The 18,694-nt window shown below is 39.9% G+C and overlaps 2 protein-coding genes across 2 annotated transcripts; both read left to right on the forward strand.

The window, feature by feature from the left end:
• The first annotated feature begins 365 nt into the window (after positions 1-365).
• On the forward strand, positions 366-3,680 carry LOC131773241 (uncharacterized). The gene has a single exon (XM_059089226.2). It carries the CDS (start codon positions 373-375, stop codon positions 1,654-1,656), a length of 1,284 nt encoding a protein of 427 aa, XP_058945209.2. The 5' UTR covers positions 366-372; the 3' UTR covers positions 1,657-3,680.
• A 2,812-nt stretch (positions 3,681-6,492) lies between these two features.
• LOC136279026 (tetratricopeptide repeat protein 28-like) lies at positions 6,493-13,552 on the forward strand. The gene is made up of 5 exons (XM_066162377.1): positions 6,493-6,767; positions 11,197-11,983; positions 12,083-12,349; positions 12,496-13,365; positions 13,478-13,552. The coding sequence occupies exons 1-5, from the start codon at positions 6,493-6,495 to the stop codon at positions 13,550-13,552; spliced, it is 2,274 nt and encodes a 757-aa protein (XP_066018474.1).
• Positions 13,553-18,694: the final 5,142 nt, after the last annotated feature.

An 18,694-nucleotide genomic window follows, 5' to 3' on the forward strand; every position in this document is an offset into this window, starting at 1 on the left:
CTTTCCAATAGTATCGAACCAGTTAAAATGTAAATTGAAAAATTTAGGACATAATGCATAAGTATATTATGTTCAAAATCAAATGATTTCTATTTGGGATCTAAAGTCGGTAGCGTGTTCGGAGCGAGAGCGAACGGGCAAAACTACGGTCTTTCAGGCTCACACTCTGTGGGGACTAGCAAAGGAGCCCACGAACGACATTAGGGAAGGCTCAATTGTCAGGGAAACGGCTGGTTTAGCTGACTCTCGCCTGTGATCACTTATCCGCTTTTTCACTCGGTGTTAATGATTGAGGCCTGGGACGGGCTTGTTGGAGCGAAGATTGGGATCTAATCTCCTGGAGTATCATTTCGGAAGTAAAAATCTTGAGTAATGGAGGTGGAGATACCAGCTGAAACAGAACCATTACTGGGGCAGGAGATCATTTCTTCCAGTTTGAAAACTGAGGAAATGCCTAGTTCCCTTCAATTGGCGGTAGATATTTACGATAAATCAGTGCAAAACACTGCTTTTGATGTACACGGAGACTCAATTGACGGACGATCGAGGGGTCGGTGTTGCAGGATCTTTACAAAATTCAAGTTTGCTCTCTTTGATTCCCACTGGCCCTTGTCTTGTTTCTTGGCGGTTGCTTTCCTTGGTGTTTGGTTACCTAAGAAGAAGAGATCTCTTTGGCCGCTAACTTTTATACCGATCTTTCATATGCTCTTCGGCTTGGGGGCACATCTGTATTTCATTGTGTTGGCAAATGACCAAACGAATTTGAAAGTTCACATTGGGTCGAAAATGCTACTCACATCACTATGGATAAGCGGTTTTTCATCGTACATCCTGGCTTTGTATTTCTTCAGGTATCAGTCACAGGAATGGATGCGAGATCTGAGCAAAATTCAACACCGAGCCGTCAACGTGGGTTTGTTTACTGGTTTGCTGCTTGTGTCATGGGTCCTGTTCTTAGACGCCCATTTTCAAGTTATTTTTGACTTAGACAACATTAAAAAAGCCCTCACCGAGCATTGTCCAAGGAAAAACGTTTGCAAAGGTATTTGGTATCCCCTTGTCACTTCTATATACTGGGGAATGTATTCGTCGATCGCTGTTTGCTGCGTGTTTTTCTCCCTGTGCCTCTCGATGACGAACGATCTCGCAAAAGGATACCTTCGCTTAGCTAAATGCACTGGGGATGTTCGAGATGCTGTAATAATGCACAAGCAAGTGCGTGATGAAACCGAAAAACGGATAAACAGCATGCGTGTCTGGTTTTTAATTCACACTCTCTTTTACCTGGTGGTGTTTTTAGCCAGTATTTTCGACTGGTGGGAAGCGGCAAGAGACTCGTTAAACTCTGTGGTCCAGTACATGGCTCAAATCTCTGGCACGCTAGTCGTGGTGTACAAATTTTTCTTCCCTTTCTTGTCAGCGAGTTACGTCACTTGGCACGAGTCCACACTCGTGCAAGACTTGAACGACAAGACAGATTATCTTCCTGGAGAAACCTTCCACTCGAGGCAAGATTTAGAAGTGTTCCTTGCGCAGAGCAGGAGACGTGGTTATGGATTTCGCCTGTTTAAGATACAAATTACCATAACAATTGCAATATTTTCTTTGCTCGGATCTGGTTTTGGATTGTTACACACCTTTCTTTTTTTAGAGTAAAATTTTTTTCGACGCTTTTTAGTCGTGGATACACGAAGCATAGAATCGACTACTGTTAGGTTTTAAGAATTTGCAAATTTATCACTCAATCAGATGTAAACAAATCGATATGTCAACGGCAGACCAATTGATATCGATTTTCCGAAATAATACTGCAACGCATCTATCGACTTTCCGAAGTAAATGCCGCGACGTTGAAATAAAATTCGACTTTTCATAGAGAGAGTTTCGATTACTACTCGTCGCAGTCAGCACATGTGTAAGCGAGTCAAATCTGTTTGAAAGACTTTTAAAAGGTGTGACTATGAGTGTAGACGCTGAATGCGAAGAGTCTTTGACTCCTCGAGACGTTTGCTCGTCGATCCCCCAAGCTCACAGGGGGTTTATAAATAGTGAGCCTTAGCTCAAACTTGTGAGGGAACCTATAGAATCTATGAGCGCTCATATCAACAAACGTATGAATTAAACGTAAGGTTAAACAAAGCTCTAAGAAACATCAGTAGCACAACTGATCAGTCCGTAATATCCAACCAAAACACTCCTGTGGCTAAGCAGAACGAACCGCAGCAAGGAGACTTATCTGATGATAACAGAAATCATACTAGAAAATTACAGGAAGGAAGAAGTAGGTCAAAGTCCAGTCGTATTAGCATAGGCGTCCGCCGTGATCCAGAACCATCGAGATTACCGTGGAAGAAAATTCTGAACTTATTTAACAAGGCTAAAGCAATAGAGAGGTATGTAAAGTTTCATATTGTGCATGGTGAATCACATTCGTCAGCGTTGAAAACGATTTTATCTTTTGATTACCGTAATTATCTTAAAACCAGACTGTGAAGAGGTAAACCTGTTGGAATCTGTGATTGTTTCGATTATACTCAATAAATACTCGTTGTCGCATTCATTTACTTTATTCTCTTACTTTCCATTTAAAGGAAAAGGTCAACTGAAAATAGATCACCAAACGCTAACTGATTTGATGTACTTAGAAACTTAACAGGATATTGAAAAGCCCAACAGTATAAAATGATGAAATTAGGAGATCCTCGCAGCTAAGAACACTACTGAAACGAGTAGTTGTAAATAGGACCTGAAAAAATTCAGGCCCGTACGGGATTTGAACCCATGACCTCTGCGATACCGGTGTAGCGCTCTACCAATTGAGCTAACAAGCCAACTGGGAGCTGGTTCAGGGGTTCAAATCCCGTACGGGCCTGAATTTTTTCAGGTCCTATTTACAACTACTCGTTTCAGTAGTGTTCTTAGCTGCGAGGATCTCCTAATTTCATCTCTCCACCGCAGTGCAAATATGTGAATTTTCATATATCTAAAATCTTCAGTATAAAATGAATTTACGCACCGACATTAGCGGCACTAGTTCCCAGGAGAATATCTAACCACGTGCGTTCACTAACTCAATTAATCATTAACATTACAATTTCCTCAAATGTGATTGGTGCATCACCTGCTTTATATCTCACTAGTCACTCTGTATAGTTCTAATCGGAAAGTGTAATCGGATAGTTGAAGCAGCCAATCATACTCAGTCTACTCAGCTAAATCCACCAATCACAGAATTTATCACAATAACCATAGCAACAAGCACTTACCCTGAAAAAAAAAAAACTGGGAAATTTCCAGATGTTTTGCTTTAGACGTTGTCTCTACTGAAGATGTTTGTCCTAAATGTTTTTTTCCTTAAATTGTAATGGTTATGATTGATTGGTGACAGGACTTTGTGTCGCCCAATTCTGTCTGTAATCTTACTCGTGATTGACAGATCGGACTCCCGCTTCGCGGTCGTCCGATTTTGTTAATCACTTGTATGATTACAGACCGAATTGGATTCCACTCGGTCCTATTATCATTATTAATCGTTTACTAATCAAGTTTCTTATAGTGTAATATGATAGATTATGACGTCACGGTAACAGAATCACTCGTGCGAAAGGTTCAAGGTTATATTTTGCTATTGATTATGTTTATATTTTCAAAAAAGGACTGCAAAGTATAAAAAGACATGAAGTATTCAGTAGTTTTTATCATGAATTTGTACATTTTATTTGATGCCATTCAATAAAGTGTAAGAAACGAAATCGCAAGTATTTTGTTTCAAGGGCAAAGTTACTTCAGGTGATATCGAGTCAAACATGGGACCTGTTACTCAAGGAAATAATGCAAACAATCTTAATTAATTGTTACAATCTCGATCAACTCAACATAGCTTGTGAATATTAGATGTTAGTGGTGCAGGTGATTGCTTCTTTTGAGTTGTGTCCCATAAGTTGTATGGTGAACCTGGCTATCACATGAATGTTCGTAGCACTGGTGTTCAATTTATGAGTAACAATCCAGAAAGATTCATCGAAAGTAGTACGGACCATTTATGGTCAAGGTATTTAGCTTACATGGGCTAATCCACTTTTTATACATGCAGTTGTAGATGCTTTAAACTTGACAATCCACGTTATAGAATTTAAGCCATATTAGATATTGGACACTATGTTTCAACTGTTCTTTCCAATGAAGCGCCAAAATACCTTGTTAATATAAGTGAATTGTTTCAAAATGAGTATACAGAAGTTCAGGAAAATTGGCTCGATGATCCCGATATAAGAGCCAATGATGCTTTTACAAATCGAAGTAATAAATGAAAAGAATTCCTCAGTAATTTACACGCAAGCACTGATAATGCTGAAATACATTCAACTGATTCTGTACCTGAAAGTACTAAATAGTGGCACTGACAGGGTCAGTTAAGAAATTCTGATTTTTCTGAAGCCACTCAAAGACATTTTAATTACACCAAACAATTAGTTACTGACTTTAATGACAATGATAAAGATGGATCGTGTGAAGTTGAGAAGAGGACTTCAGGTGTCGCAGTGAATCTTCCTTTTTGACAAAGAACTCCTCGAAGCCATTTCAAAAACTGCTGATCGATGTGCAAACGGCGACACGCTGCGTCGTGACCCAGTTTCAGTTTCCTGATTGGTTAATAAAAATGACACAAACAAACCTTGCCACCAACAGCCAGTCTCTTACTCCTCCCCACTCCCCTTCCCAAGATCTCCTATGAAATATACCGGTAGGGGTGGACAACAGCACAAAAAATGAACAAAAAAAGTTATGAGTTATTGTTAAAGGAGGCAACCTAAATTTACAGCCGACCAGCCAGTCGTTCATTCGAAATTTTGTCGGGATTCAATTGCTATCCAAAGGAAACTTATTTGAGAAGAACGAGGAGAATGGAGCGTGTAACTTACTCACAACACGCAGCACATTCATACAAATTTTACGTAAAAAATCTGCTATAGTATAAGTTTTTGTGGCAAAAAGTGAAGTTTAAGGAATGGTGCAGGTCAAACGATAGCCAAAATGTGAATTCTGACTATTCACCCAACATCACTCCTGCAGTTCAAAGTAATTCCAAGTAGTTTCAACTATATCCAAGAGTTACCCATTGGCTGCCCATGTTTACACATGTAAAAGTGTGTGGTTTCGTAAAGAGGAATTTAATTATCCTCAAAACACATTCAAACGTGATGTAACCACGACTTATTCTCAGTTTCCTTTGATTTTTAAAGCGGTGAGATAGATGACAAATCTATCTTTTTCCTTTGAGTTAAAGTTGTAGCTTAGGCATTTTTGGTTTGATATGATTTCGTTTTCATAACGGCACGCTTAAAATAATGAATAAAAAAAAGACACTAAGACTGAGCATTTTGCAAAATTCATCGATCACATTGCGTGAAACATGTCAGTGAACCTGGAAGACAGAAAAGTACCTGTCCCTTATAGATGTCTAATAAAAATCTCTTCACGCAACGCACTCACTCTCTGACTGGAATACAGGGCGTTGTGTGACGGGGCCAAACAACGGCTGCGAAGGAGACTACAATGAGCGTGGCACCGATGTATTTTATTTTTGCTCAGAAGTATTTACTCAATAGAGACGATAGATCACAAAATACCTGTGTGAATTTAGATAGAGTAAGTTTTTTTCTTTCTGTTAAAGTGAAGTAACGCGATATTTTCGTTCTTTTGAAAGTTGTGAAATATTAGGAACACAGAGTGTCCCATCTCGACCTGCCAAGCTGAAAAAAATAACTTTTGCATGCTACGCATGCCTATGTTTTATCTTATTAGAGTTCTCCCATTATAATTTTATGACATGAATTAAGTGAACGTCTCAATTACTGCTGCTTTATCGCATCTTGACTAATCAAAAGTAATTATGAGTGTTTGATGATTCAATGTCAATAAATAAAAAAATTACCATCTGAGGTTTGCATTTGCTCGGCGTGGATGGGCTTCCGGCCGAGAGAAACGGTAGGCCTGAGGACGAGAACGACTGCGAAAGTGCCACATAGAGGCAGAGGATCAAATTCTATTGGCTGTTTGATATGAGTGACCGGTGACGTATGTTCCACAAAAAAAGCAAACAGTCTGGTAGAGATTTCTTGCTTTAAGGCAAGGCACCTATGTCTAAAGGTCGTGGTAAGTACTGCCTGTTTCAAACAAACGAAATAGTTCAATTTTTTTGTGTCATGTGAAGAGGAATAACACTTCGATCATGTTTGTTTGATTCAGTGACCTGGCGGAAGACGGTTGATATATCTCGCTACGATAAAAAGTGAAAAGTACAGTCGATAGAGGAAGACATAACCAAAAACCACAAGGTCGGTATAAAAGTTTTAAATACCATTGAGAACTTTAAGTATTGCTCTCGTTGATTAAAATTGCGCGGGTAAAGTTGATTTGTTTAGAGTCACCCTCTAACGAATCCGACCTCTTCAAGGTCATAAAAAGGGAAAGGTTTTAGAGAAACTGCGCATGTCAGAGGAGGATGTGAAAAGAAAATTTGGTTTTATCAACCGGGTTGATGATGTGAATTGGCCACAGTTGAGTTTTTCTAAAGTTGACGTTTCGTACGTTAGCCCTTCGTCAATTCGAAGTGAGGTGGGTGAAGTAGAAGATATTCCTGATGATACAGCTTATACAGTGGCCTCACGTCACACACTGGCTTTCCGAATCCGACCTCCTCAAGGTCGTGAAGAGGGAATGATTTTAAAGAAATTGTGCGTGTCAATGAAGGACGTGACAAGAAAGTTTGGTTTTATCAACTGAGTTGATAATTTGAATTGGCCACCGTAGAGTTTTTCTAAAGCTGACGTTTCGTACGTTAGCCCTTGTACAATTCGAAGTGAGGTGGGCTAAGTAAATGATATTCCTGATGATACAGCTCATTTAGTGACCTCACGTCACTCGCTGACTTTCCCAAATGACAGTTTAGTGAGTGAAACTTCTGATCAAGGGCTAATGCGCGAAACGTCAGTGTTAGGCTCTACCGTAGCCAATTTACATCATAAACTCTTCAAAGTCAACTGCCAAACATTGTGCTGTAGAGCCATCATTGCGTAGAATTTTTGTGTGAAAAATGGAAATCGAATATAGATAAAGAATTAATAAAATTCATTAAAACTTTTTCTATCTCTGAAAGGAAGATACGGAGAGTTATCCAGCGGTTTACCTCGAATGATAAAGTGGTCCAATTCACATACGTATACATCCATGCATACATCTACACACATACACACCCGTACAAACGCGCATACAATTAAATGTATTTGATTCATGTTTCATTCAGTCTCTATTTTGAATTGTGAACAGAATTCTATTCTATTTCATCGTGTTAATATCGTATTGTTGTCTGTTGTAAGTGGTTCATTGTAGGTAATGTATTGTTTCTAGAATAAATTATGTATTGGCAAATTTTATTAAAAAACGTTAAATGCATTTTGTTTTCGTACGTCAAACAATTATAACTCATGATGGATTTGAACCCGTAAAAATGAAACATCTTTTTTTTTCAACAGGGAACGTCAGACTTAGTTGTTCATCCCTTTGGAAATGTTAGATTTTCTTCACAAGATCGATCACAGTACAACTGAAGCCTCTTCCTTTAGAGGGTGAGCTGTCTGTGCGTGATAACCGACTCTTCATGAATCGATGAAGAGCTAATCAGCAATTTACTGCGAAGTAAATCGATTTCGATTTCGTAAGTCCCACTTTTATAACTAATGACAGATTTGAGCATATAAAAATGAAACATTTTATTCTTGTTTAATAGGGTACGCCAGGCTTCAGTGTCCATCGCAGTTAGATCAGTTATGCCACCCTAAGGAAGAAAATTATGAAATAACATAATGAATATCACTTGACGATCTGCGTGCTCAAGGAATTAGCTGAACTAATAGAAATTTTATTGTCCTTTACAATAAATTTCCGGTGACTAAATAGGCATTAACACCAACATAACTGTAAGGGGATAGATTAAGGGTAATTCGGCCAAATCTTGCAGGCTTTTCTTTTTATCCAGAAGTTTAGTGACATCACCTTGGAAAGGTAAATGCAATCGACGGTAGGGCATCATGTGGACAATTATATTTACTATATTCGTTTTCAGGGACATTTGTCTGATAAATGCACTCATTGCTTTTAAAATGAACAATCTTTGCAAATGTTGCCATATTCCCGAATGTCAAAAACTTACAACTGTGATCATCTCGGTAATGAACCAAAAGAACGGTGTTTCAATAAAATCGAGCGAGGGAATTTCCAGTACAAACATTTTGGACGGTACATTATTTAAACTGTCGAATAGTTCTCGAGAAAACTAGAGCAATTTTCTCATTAATCATTCTTGTATTATTCATGAATAAGAAATAAAATAGAGTGATCCTAATGGTCTGCATTTCACATACGTTTTGACAGCCGGTTTAACAAAATCAATAAACTAAGAATGGGGAAACTAGAACTTATATTGTAGACTATTCCTTTCTGATTCCTTTCTGATTTCTTTTGATTTCCATGGATTTTTCATTAGCTGAATTTGCATTTTATTCTTGTCTTTTTTGTTTGTTTTTAATCAAAGCGAATAATGCCTCAAAAGTAAATCAGCGAGTCAGGCTATGACACATGGCAGCAGTTTGTTTCCTTTGAGAAAAGGTAGCTTCCTTACCTCACAATACATGATATAACCAAGCCTCTTATTCTTCAATCTTCTTCATTGATTGAATCAATGAGCTTCATTATCAATTAAGAAGGGACTATCTTTTCCCATTTCTTTCTGTTTCCGGTTTCCTAATTATCTGCCTTAAGAAAGTTGAGACACTGGGAAGAGAAATTTTTTGAGTTTCCTCATGCGATTAGAAAGACCAGAAGTTCTAGTTCGATCACAAATCCTGTGACAAATTCTTAGTAACAATGAAACTTTTTGAGTTTCAAATATGAATGTAGTTTAAGTCAGGCACAACTGTCTATCACCTGAGTGAAATGTGAACAAAGGTAGAAAAAACTGAATATTAAAACCAAAACTCTAAGTATTTTTTTTTTTTTTTATGCGATTATCATTTGGTATCTATTTGTTTATAACCTGTATGAGCTTTCTTAACATTGATTTATTATATTCCAATTGTAACTGTTTTAAAACTACAATTTATTCCATTGTCATTCCTTTAAGCCCATTTGCGGATAATCTTTAAGTTCTCTTTGAAGTTTGTAAGACTTTTCACTAATCTTCAGACTGCTCCAACATCGAGGATGTACATAATAGATTTTTGGCTTTAACGTTCACTCACAAAAAGATGAAAGACAGAAATCGGTAGGAATATGATTCAACCTAAGGGCAAAATGCTTCTTTTACATCACGTGACGAGATGAAGGAACCAAAAAACCTAGGTCAAAGAATAATATATAGATTTAGCCAAGCCTAAAGGCAGAGCTCGTACTTTTTTTTCCCCGCACGTCTCAAGGGCACAACGCCTTGCCTCGGCCAGGACTAGAACCCTGGTCGCCCGACTCGCAGCCCAGTGCACTGACCACTGAACTACTGGACAAAGCCGTGGCGTTGGCGTGTCCGCGGTACAGTTGACCACGCATGTTAAAAGAAGCACCTTGTACGGTCGTACGGTCGAACAGTCGTACATCCAAATTTTTTCGGCTTGATGGGCTACTACTATTTTGCATAATTTTGGGGCTACGCTCTGCGAGCTCCGCTACTATTTACGACAGTGACCCAGTGAGTTAGGTCTAGTTTCTACGGTTCGCTTACCTGCGGGTTAACAAAGTCGATGTACTTCAACACGGAAGCTGAGTCAGTTCAGTAGTAAACTTGGTCTTCTGTCATTTCCAATTCTTCTCCAATAATTCTGGAGAGCCTTACGCAGATAACACTGACTGTCAGTTCCAATATTGGAATTGAAATTTCATGTATGAGACTTGCTTCTTCCATGACAAATGCACAGTGAACTTGGTTAATGACATTTTTCAAACGGAAGTAAACGAAGGCTGAAATTTATTATCATGGCCAATTTACATTGTCAACTCAGTTGGTAAAGCCAAATAGTTTTTTAATACCCCACCAAAGTTTCTTCAAAAACTTACCCCGTTGTTTATAGAAACTATGCATGTGGAAAGTTCTCATTCTCTGTCAGTTTTTTTATCTTTCTCCAATGACTTTAAAGTCATGTAATGTTCTGCAAAAATCCCAACTTGAGGAAAATGAAAGGTGACCAACCGACTTCTTCACATTTTTTTTGGTTTTGTTTTTAAGCGGATATTGTGAATTCTAACACTTTCAACTTGTTACAAATAGTTTCCGGGTGTAATCGACCCAGCCCGTTTTTGGAACTTAATATGTGTGTTCCTGTTTGAAGTGACTTCTTATTAATCAAGATTATCGACCATTTAGTATTGTGTTACTAAAAATAATGTTTCCCTGATAACAGTTGAGGATTGCAATGGAAACCTAAAAGCAGAAGCCATGACACCTTTCATGAACCTCGCCTTATTTGTTGCCCTGTTCTTGCTCAACTCAGATCGCATTCCGAAAGCCATTGAGATATGCAGCGAATGTTTGATTTTGCTAAATGGCACCGATCAAAACAGCAAAGACCAATTTGATTCAGCACTGCTACAATTTTACAGCGACAGCTATACCGTTCTTTTCAGCGCTTATCGTCATATCTCTGACTACATAAGTGCGAAAAGATACGGAAGGAAACTGTTTGACTTATACAGAGGGTATGGAATTATGCTTTATAAACTTGGCGAAAGCCTAAAAGCAAAGGAATATTTTGAGAGGGCCCTTGCCATAGCAACCAAAATTGGCGACAGAGAAGGGGAAGCATCATGTTATGGAAACCAAGGTACTGTGTTTCTGTCCGTTGGCCAATACGACAAGGCTGAAGAGTATCTCCAAAAAGCGCTTGTCATCAGAACTGAATTTGGCGACAGAGGAGGGGAAGCATCATGTTATGGAAACCTAGGTACTATGTTTAAGTCGCTTGGCCAATACGACAAGGCTATAGAGTATCTCCAAAAAGCGCTTGTCATCAGAACTGAAATTGGCGACAGGGAAGGAGAGGCAACTGACTACGGAAACCTAGGAACTGTGTTTCAGTCACTCGGGCAATACGACAAGGCTAAAGAGTATCTCCAAAAAGCGCTTGTCATCACAACTGAAATTGGCGACAGAAGAGGAGAAGCATCATGTTATGAAAACCTGGGAACTGTGTTTCACTCGCTCGGGCAATGCGACAAGGCTATAGAGTATCTCCAAAAAGCGCTTGTCATCAAATCTGAAATTGGCGATAGAAAAGGAGAAGCATCATGCTATGGAAACCTGGGAACTGTGTTTCACTCACTCGGGCAATGCGACAAAGCTAAAGAGTATCTCAAAGAAGCACTTGTCATCAAATCTGAAATAGGCGACAGAGAAGGAGAGGCAACTGACTGCGGAAACCTAGGAACTGTGTTTCAGTCGCTCGGGCAATACGACAATGCTAGGGAGTATCTCGAAAAAGCGATTGTCATCAGAACTGAAATTGGCGACAGGGAAGGAGAGGCAACTGACTACGGAAACCTAGGAACTGTGTTTCATTCTCTCGGGCAATACGACAAGGCTGTAGAGTATCTCCAAAAAACGCTTGCCATCAAATCTGAAATTGGCGACAGAAAAGGAGAAGCATCATGTTATGGAAACCTAGGAGCTGTGTTTCAGTTGCTCGGGCAATACCACAAGGCTATAGAGTATCTCGAAAAAGCGCTTGTCATCAGAACTAAAATTGGCGACAGAGGAGGAGAGGCAACTGACTACGGAAATCTTGGTACTGTGTTTCAGTCGCTTGGGCACTACGACGAGGCTAGAGAGTATCTCCAAGAAGCCCTCGCTATCAATTCTGAAATTGGCGACAGGAGAGGACAAGCATCGTGTTATGGAAACCTAGGAACTATGTTTCAGTCGCTCGGGCAATACGACAAGGCAAAAGAGTATCTCCAAAAAGCGCTTGTCTCCAGAGCTAAAATTGGCGACAGAGAAGGAGAGGCAACTGACTACGGAAATCTTGGTATTGTGTTTTAGTCGCTCGGGCAATACGACAAGGCTAAAGAGTATCTCCAAGAAGCCCTCGCCATCAGAACTGAAATTGGCGACAGAAGAGGAGAAGCATCATGTTATGGAAAGCTGGGAACTTTGTTTCACTCTCGTGGGCAGTACGACAAGGTTAAAGAGCATCTCCACAAAGCGCTCGCTATCAGAACTGAAATTGGTGATAAGGAAGGGGAGGCAGCAGATCTTACAAACCTTGGATTTTTGTCTAGAACTGTTGGAGAATATGAAGCTTCGGAAGTATGTTTGGAGAAGGCTTTATCCATATCTAGAGATATTGGAGACAGAAGAAAAGAGTTCCAAATCCTTCAAGAGCACGCTATTTTGTATTTATATCAAATAAAATCAAAGACTCCCTTTCGCGTCTTCATCTCTGCATTGAAAAGTATGAGGAGCTGAGACATTTCTTGGGCGCCAATGATCAATTCAAAACATCCTTTCTGGAGGACTCAGGGACATTTACCCACAAGCTGCTTTGTAATTTGCTTTGTGCCACCGGAAATTCTCGGGATGCTCTTTACGTTGAGGAGTTGATTCGAGCTAGAAGCCTATCAGACTTGATGGCAGAGAAGTACTCGGTTGAGACGCACATCTCTGCTAATCCACAATCTTGGTTTGGCATTGAAGACATCTCTAGAAAGGAAGATAACTGCACTTGTCTGTACATTTCTTATTTTCAAAATGATTTGCATTTGTGGATCTTGAAAACAAGTGGAGTCCTTCACTTTAAAAGAATATCTGTGGAAGAGAATCTAGTTCAGGCTGGGTTGCCCAAAGATTTGCCTTTAAGTGAATTTTTGGCAGATTGTTTGCAACCTCTCTCCCCCGAGCAAAAGAGCTCAGCAAGATTGCGACTCGTGGAGGAACACGAGGACGAGAACGAAGGAGTCATTTTAAGTCTATCTTTGTGTTACAAAATGTTTATTGCCCCCGTTTATAATTTGCTTGAGGAGCCTGAAGTCATAATCGTCCCTGACCGCTGTTTGTACAAAGTTCCGTTTGCTTCTCTCCGTGAAAAGGAGGGGGCCGAATACCTGTCGGAGACTCATAGGATCCGTGTCATTCCTTCTTTGACAATACTCAAGATCATTCAAGATAGTCCAGAGGATTATCACAGCAACACTGGTGCCTTGGTAATAGGCAATCCCAAGGTTGATTGGCTGCTACCATTGCTAGGTGCAAGAAAGGAAGCGGAGATGGTCGGACGATTGGTGGGTGTTCCGCCTCTGGTAGACGAGAAAGCAACGAAGCAGGCGGTACTTGAGCGGAAAAAAAACGTTAAATGCATTTTGTTTTCGTACGTCAAACAATTATAACTCATGATGGATTTGAACCCGTAAAAATGAAACATCTTTTTTTTTTCAACAGGGAACGTCAGACTTAGTTGTTCATCCCTTTGGAAATGTTAGATTTTCTTCACAAGATCGATCACAGTACAACTGAAGCCTCTTCCTTTAGAGGGTGAGCTGTCTGTGCGTGATAACCGACGCCTCTGGTAGACGAGAAAGCAACGAAGCAGGCGGTACTTGAGCGGATAAGTTCAGTGAGCCTGATACACTTTGCTGCGCATTGTAACGCCGAGAGGGGAGAAATTGCCCTCTCTCCCATTCCTGCTCTTATCGGTCGAAACGCTATCCTACCACAGGAAGCTTACATGTTGACGATGGCTGATGTCTCACGAGTAAAAATCAGAGCTAAACTGGTGGTGCTTAGCTGCTCTCACAGTGGAAGTGGACAGATGAGAGCCGAGGAAGTTATAGGAATTGCCCGCAATTGTTCTTAGGATCCGGTGCTCGCTCTGTGTTGGTTGCGCTGTGGACCATTTCAGACTCAGCAACAGAGCAGCTGATGAGTCGGTTCTACAAACACCTTGTTGAAGGAGAAAGTGCCAGTGAATCCCTTCAGCAGGCCATGAAGTGGATGAGAAAAAACGGCTTCACCAAAGTGTCTGAGTGGGCTTCGTTTACGCTGATTGGAGATGATGTAAGGCTCGAGTTTGGCAAGCAGAGGTAAGACTCGGTGAGGACAGGTATTTCATAAATTAAAGTTAAAATTAGATGCGAAGGTGGCTTTAACTTACTGGTCACTGACTGTCGGCGGTGATCCTTTTCCATGGTGTAAAATATAGAATTTCGAAAGCGTCTCTCTGCCAATCAGATGTAAGTGTACATTTGCCTATATATTGTGCCTAGTATAACTGTATTTGCTTTATTTAAGAAATGTTGATTATGTTATTTATAATTGTTTTCTTTTTTTACGTTTGTTACAGGAAAGAAGATGAGAAAATCTCGAAGTAAACAGACCTTAGAGACTTTTAGCTGAATAAACAAATAGATAAAGTACAGAAAATACTCTATCGGTTATTTATTGTGTAATTAAAGAAGGGCAATCTTCAATTAAGCATATTAATTTCAATTTTTTGCGTTCTCCTTTCCGATCTTCTCAGAAGGAGGTATTGGTTACGTATCCGAGAATATTTTTTTCTGCACAAAAATTATCTTATCCGGCCGATATAATTAGCACGAAACATTATTGACTTAGGGCTCTTAAGCGAAGTGAAATCAGGAAAGTTAAAACAGTAGTTTAAGCATCAAAAACGAGCCATTTAAGTCTTACAGGGTTACAGGTTTTGTTAACAGAATCCTAAATTTTTTATGTAAAATCTTTACGGAAAGTTTTTCTTTTGGTGAGTTCCAGTACTACTTCTGAGTGCTTAAAAGACTGGAAAAAAGTACATGGATTTCTAAATAGAACCATGGGAAAAGCTATCAAGGTCAAGAACTTTGTTACTATAAAGTTGAAAAATTACAGCAGCAATATTTTGAAACTGGTTCAACAAGTCACTTTCGCATTGTAATGTTTGAAATAATGTATGTTTGCATGGTGATTTGATCGTTTTTAGGTCAGATCGTTGTCAAAATGTTGTTTAGGGAATCAAAATATTCTTGTTTTTTACCACGCGAGAGTTTGTTTTAACCAGGTTACAGAGTAAAACATATAGCACTGTTGTTCATTGTTAAGGCGGCAAGGTGGCGGGATCTGGTAGGAGTGTCTGCAAGCGATCCACTGACGCTTTCCTGCGCATAAAACATCAACAAACGCTACGATCGCAAGAAGGTTGTTTTGTTTCTCAATGCTTTACAGTGCATTTCTTTGATCGTAACAAGTAACAACCCATGTTACTTGATGTCTTATCATCAAAAAAATTCTGGCGATGAAGTTCTGGTGATTAGTATGCTAGCGTCAAATATTAGTTCCAGTATCAAATAGTAATACAAGCAGCAACAGTTATAGCGTCAAAAGATCATACCAAATTATGGGAGCCAAACGAGTTTTTCATCCCTTCATTTGACGAAAATTACATTAATTTCAACATAAAAACTTGAAGCATAAATAAGTGATTACATGCACGAAAAAAAAAAATTGATCATGTCACGTGTTCTTGATAAGGTGCCCTTCTTATTTCCCCCTTGAACAATTTCTAAGGGCGTTTAACATCACGCTAATTATTCTGTTATTACCTGAACTGTGAGTATCAGTGTAGTGAGGAATTCTCCTTCCTACCCCAACCTACTCGCCCCAACCCCCTTCCTTCCCTACTCCGGTCTGCTTTAAAAAGGAAATTAAAGAGATGAATTCTTGCCGCGTTTGTTCGGAAACCTTTCTGTGAGCTATGTTTCAAACCATCGACCCCTTCTTGATTAACCAGCTTCGCGATGTTTTGAGTCATTTGGGTGCTATAGAGACTAATCTTTACAAAGCAGTAAAACATAGAATAAAAGACCCGTTCAAGGTGTGTAGGCCTTGTAGGAGAAAATTAAGAAAAGCCTTTGGTTTTTATTCTTTTTACTCTCGACCAATTAGCCCACAGCAGTTTACACGGTTATTTTAAAAGCTTTTAATAAGAAATATCTTCGCAAAATTTAGAAGTCATTCTGAAATTTTTTAGGTGACTGGCTTTTGTTTCTGTTTTGGTAGCCTTTCCCTTTTCCTAGACCATGAAATGTTGATGTCAAGTGCAGTTTCCTGGGCATTTTACTTTCCTTCCAATGCACAGAATACTAGAAATGAAATATCTGGAGGCCAAAATTTAAGAGTGTGTCCACGAGATCACCAGGCAGTCGTGCTACATGCCATCTCACCGATTTCAATGAAACTTTGCAAGTTTAAGGGGTCTACCCCAAAACTCAACAGACAAACTGGTCTCTGTTTTGGTTCTTTCCGGGGGAGGATAGACCACCCCCTCCCGGTTTTTCTTGGTTTTCACCAAGGAAATCGCTTCAAAATGGGTAAAATGTAGGAAGCTGTTCCTGCGATGGTTTTTAACCGATTCTTCTGAGAGTTTGCATACATATTGTTACATCCTCAGTTAGCAGATCTAAAACTTTCTTTCCACTACTGATTGTTTCAAAGAACTCCTGTTATTTATAATTTATTGCAATTAGAATATGAAACTGGGTCCCGATAAGTTTTATGTTTTGTGACTCCCAAAAACTGTGTTTGCGACAACATAAATTGAGAAAACAAAGGGAGACGTTACATGGACGAGTATGTAATGTGTTGAGAGGTCAAATATTCCCACTTAATCTGTGACCCTCAAACAGATCACGTACGTCCGAAAAATGTTACGCATTTACAACGCCGCAGGCGCACCTGGCGATTCTTTCTACTTACTTCAATCGAAAAGAGACAAGTTATTTACTTAAGCAAGCTTATTCACCCAACTTGTAAAATTCCTGGATGAAGCCTGCTATTGTCAGGTTAAACGCATGGGAGATAATTACAAGTTTTTACTTTCTCAGTCGGTGTAATGATGCTCACTAGTTTGTTCCGTCAAAAAAAAAATCGCCTTTAATGTAAAGTCACGTCGACCTCGCAGAAAAATTAAGGCTCACCCTGTCATAGTCACCGGTTTGATACCGGTCGTATTAATTACGATACATCATTGTGCTTTGATCACAGCAGTGAAAATGTGCATTTCCTCCCGCTTGCCACATTCATTACTAGTCGTAGTCGTTGATTATCAAGTACGTTCGTGGTGGAGATTGAAGGTTTTCTTTGGTTTTCGTGCTAACGCAGGTCTTATGCGAAACAGGGAACGAATGGTTAGGTACCTATTACGCGGTTTGAGGTAAATAAGTTTAAACCAGAGGGAAACGTCTGCAGAAGAGTTGAAGGCTAAGTGGAAAATATTGTACAGTAAAGAGGCCGATGATGTTAGGAGCTGAACAAGACTTTATCGCCCGCAAAAACCGCCACTCAACTTGCCGCCTGTGACTTCGCTGTGACATGGCCACTAAGGAAAGATCGGCGTGAAATGCTTTATTGTTCCCGAAAGAACACAACTCGTTTGAAATAGTTTTCCTAATGTTCCAGAAGTGATGCAAACTTCCCTCAGGCTTGGATAATGGATAAAAGTTAGCTATAAAAGTCTGAAAAAACGGTTAAGCTTACTTCAAACGGGAGAAATTACCGCTTTTACTCTTCTTCCAGTTAAACTACTCGGCACAAGGTGAGCGATTGCCATTTGCGCATCGGAATGTGACACGGACAAAATGAGATAGACTATTCAAGATGGCGTTGAAAATGCAAACGGACGACGAAAATGAGTACCACATAAGATCAGCCTTGAGTAACACAGGAATCCCAACTGAGCACCATAGGACTATGGGTTGCGTTCTCCTAACGTTGTCGAACGCAATTACATTTAGAAAATTAATTTACTCGAGGGCGAGGTCACCGGTTGGCAAGTCTTGACTCTGGCCGACGATAATTGCCAACGAGCGGCGAGGTAACCACCATATTGAGTACCATGACATTCTTGTCAAATGTTATAAAAACTTTGTCTTCCCTTGATTCGCACGCAAAAAAAAAAGACAAATTTTGCCCTTCCGCAACAGCCCAACGGATGGTATTGATCCTATGTAGTGTATGTGTATCAATTGTATTGCGTCCTCATAGTGATGCTACATAAGTGAGCGAGCGTCGAAAAAGCTCTCAATCCTCACACTAGAAACCTTCAGCAAACTCATCGTAGAAGCGGGTGGTTATCAGCAACGTGCACAGATCTCTGAACCCGGGCCATCGCGAGAACTACTCAATCAGTCACAGACAGAGCAAGAGAGCGAGATATTCTTGTCAAGAGGAAGGATGTATCAAAACGTTACAGTCATATTTACTGCCTTCCAAAGGCACCTTAACATAGGCAGAGACACAAATTGAAGCTGAAAAAAATATCCGCCTTTGATGAGCTCAAGAGGAAATAGACGGAGGCTTACCAATCTGTAGGGGATGGCTACGTTCAAGGTCGGACCTCGGGCAAAAATTCTGACGAACAACCCCTTACTAGCCAGGTGGACCGCTTTGGATGGGCCCTTCGGAAAACTCAAAAAGCAAAGAAGTATTTCCTAGAAGTGTGCCGGACACGAGAGGAAACTAGTAAGATGTCAATCGCCTCTAATGTGGCTTCCCAAATTTGGAGTTTAAGAGACGACACTGGCTAGAAATGTTGTATAGGACAGACTGGTTAATAGAGCAGCAGATCGCTTGATACTTCAGCCGACTATCTGCCCTGTCAAAAGCTGG

This window comes from Pocillopora verrucosa, chromosome 2 (genome assembly GCF_036669915.1).
Source record: "Pocillopora verrucosa isolate sample1 chromosome 2, ASM3666991v2, whole genome shotgun sequence".
Taxonomy (NCBI): domain Eukaryota; kingdom Metazoa; phylum Cnidaria; class Anthozoa; order Scleractinia; family Pocilloporidae; genus Pocillopora; species Pocillopora verrucosa.

Coding starts and splice junctions, on each gene's coding strand:
- LOC131773241 (XM_059089226.2), top strand. CDS start 373: ATGGAGGTGGAGATACCAGCTGAAACAGAACCATTACTGGGGCAGGAG.
- LOC136279026 (XM_066162377.1), top strand. CDS start 6,493: ATGTCAGAGGAGGATGTGAAAAGAAAATTTGGTTTTATCAACCGGGTT. Junction 6,768..11,196: donor ATGAAGGACGTGACAAGAAA/GTTTGGTTTTAT, acceptor AATTGGCGACAG/AAGAGGAGAAGCATCATGTT. Junction 13,366..13,477: donor AGAAAGCAACGAAGCAGGCG/GTACTTGAGCGG, acceptor TTTTTTCAACAG/GGAACGTCAGACTTAGTTGT.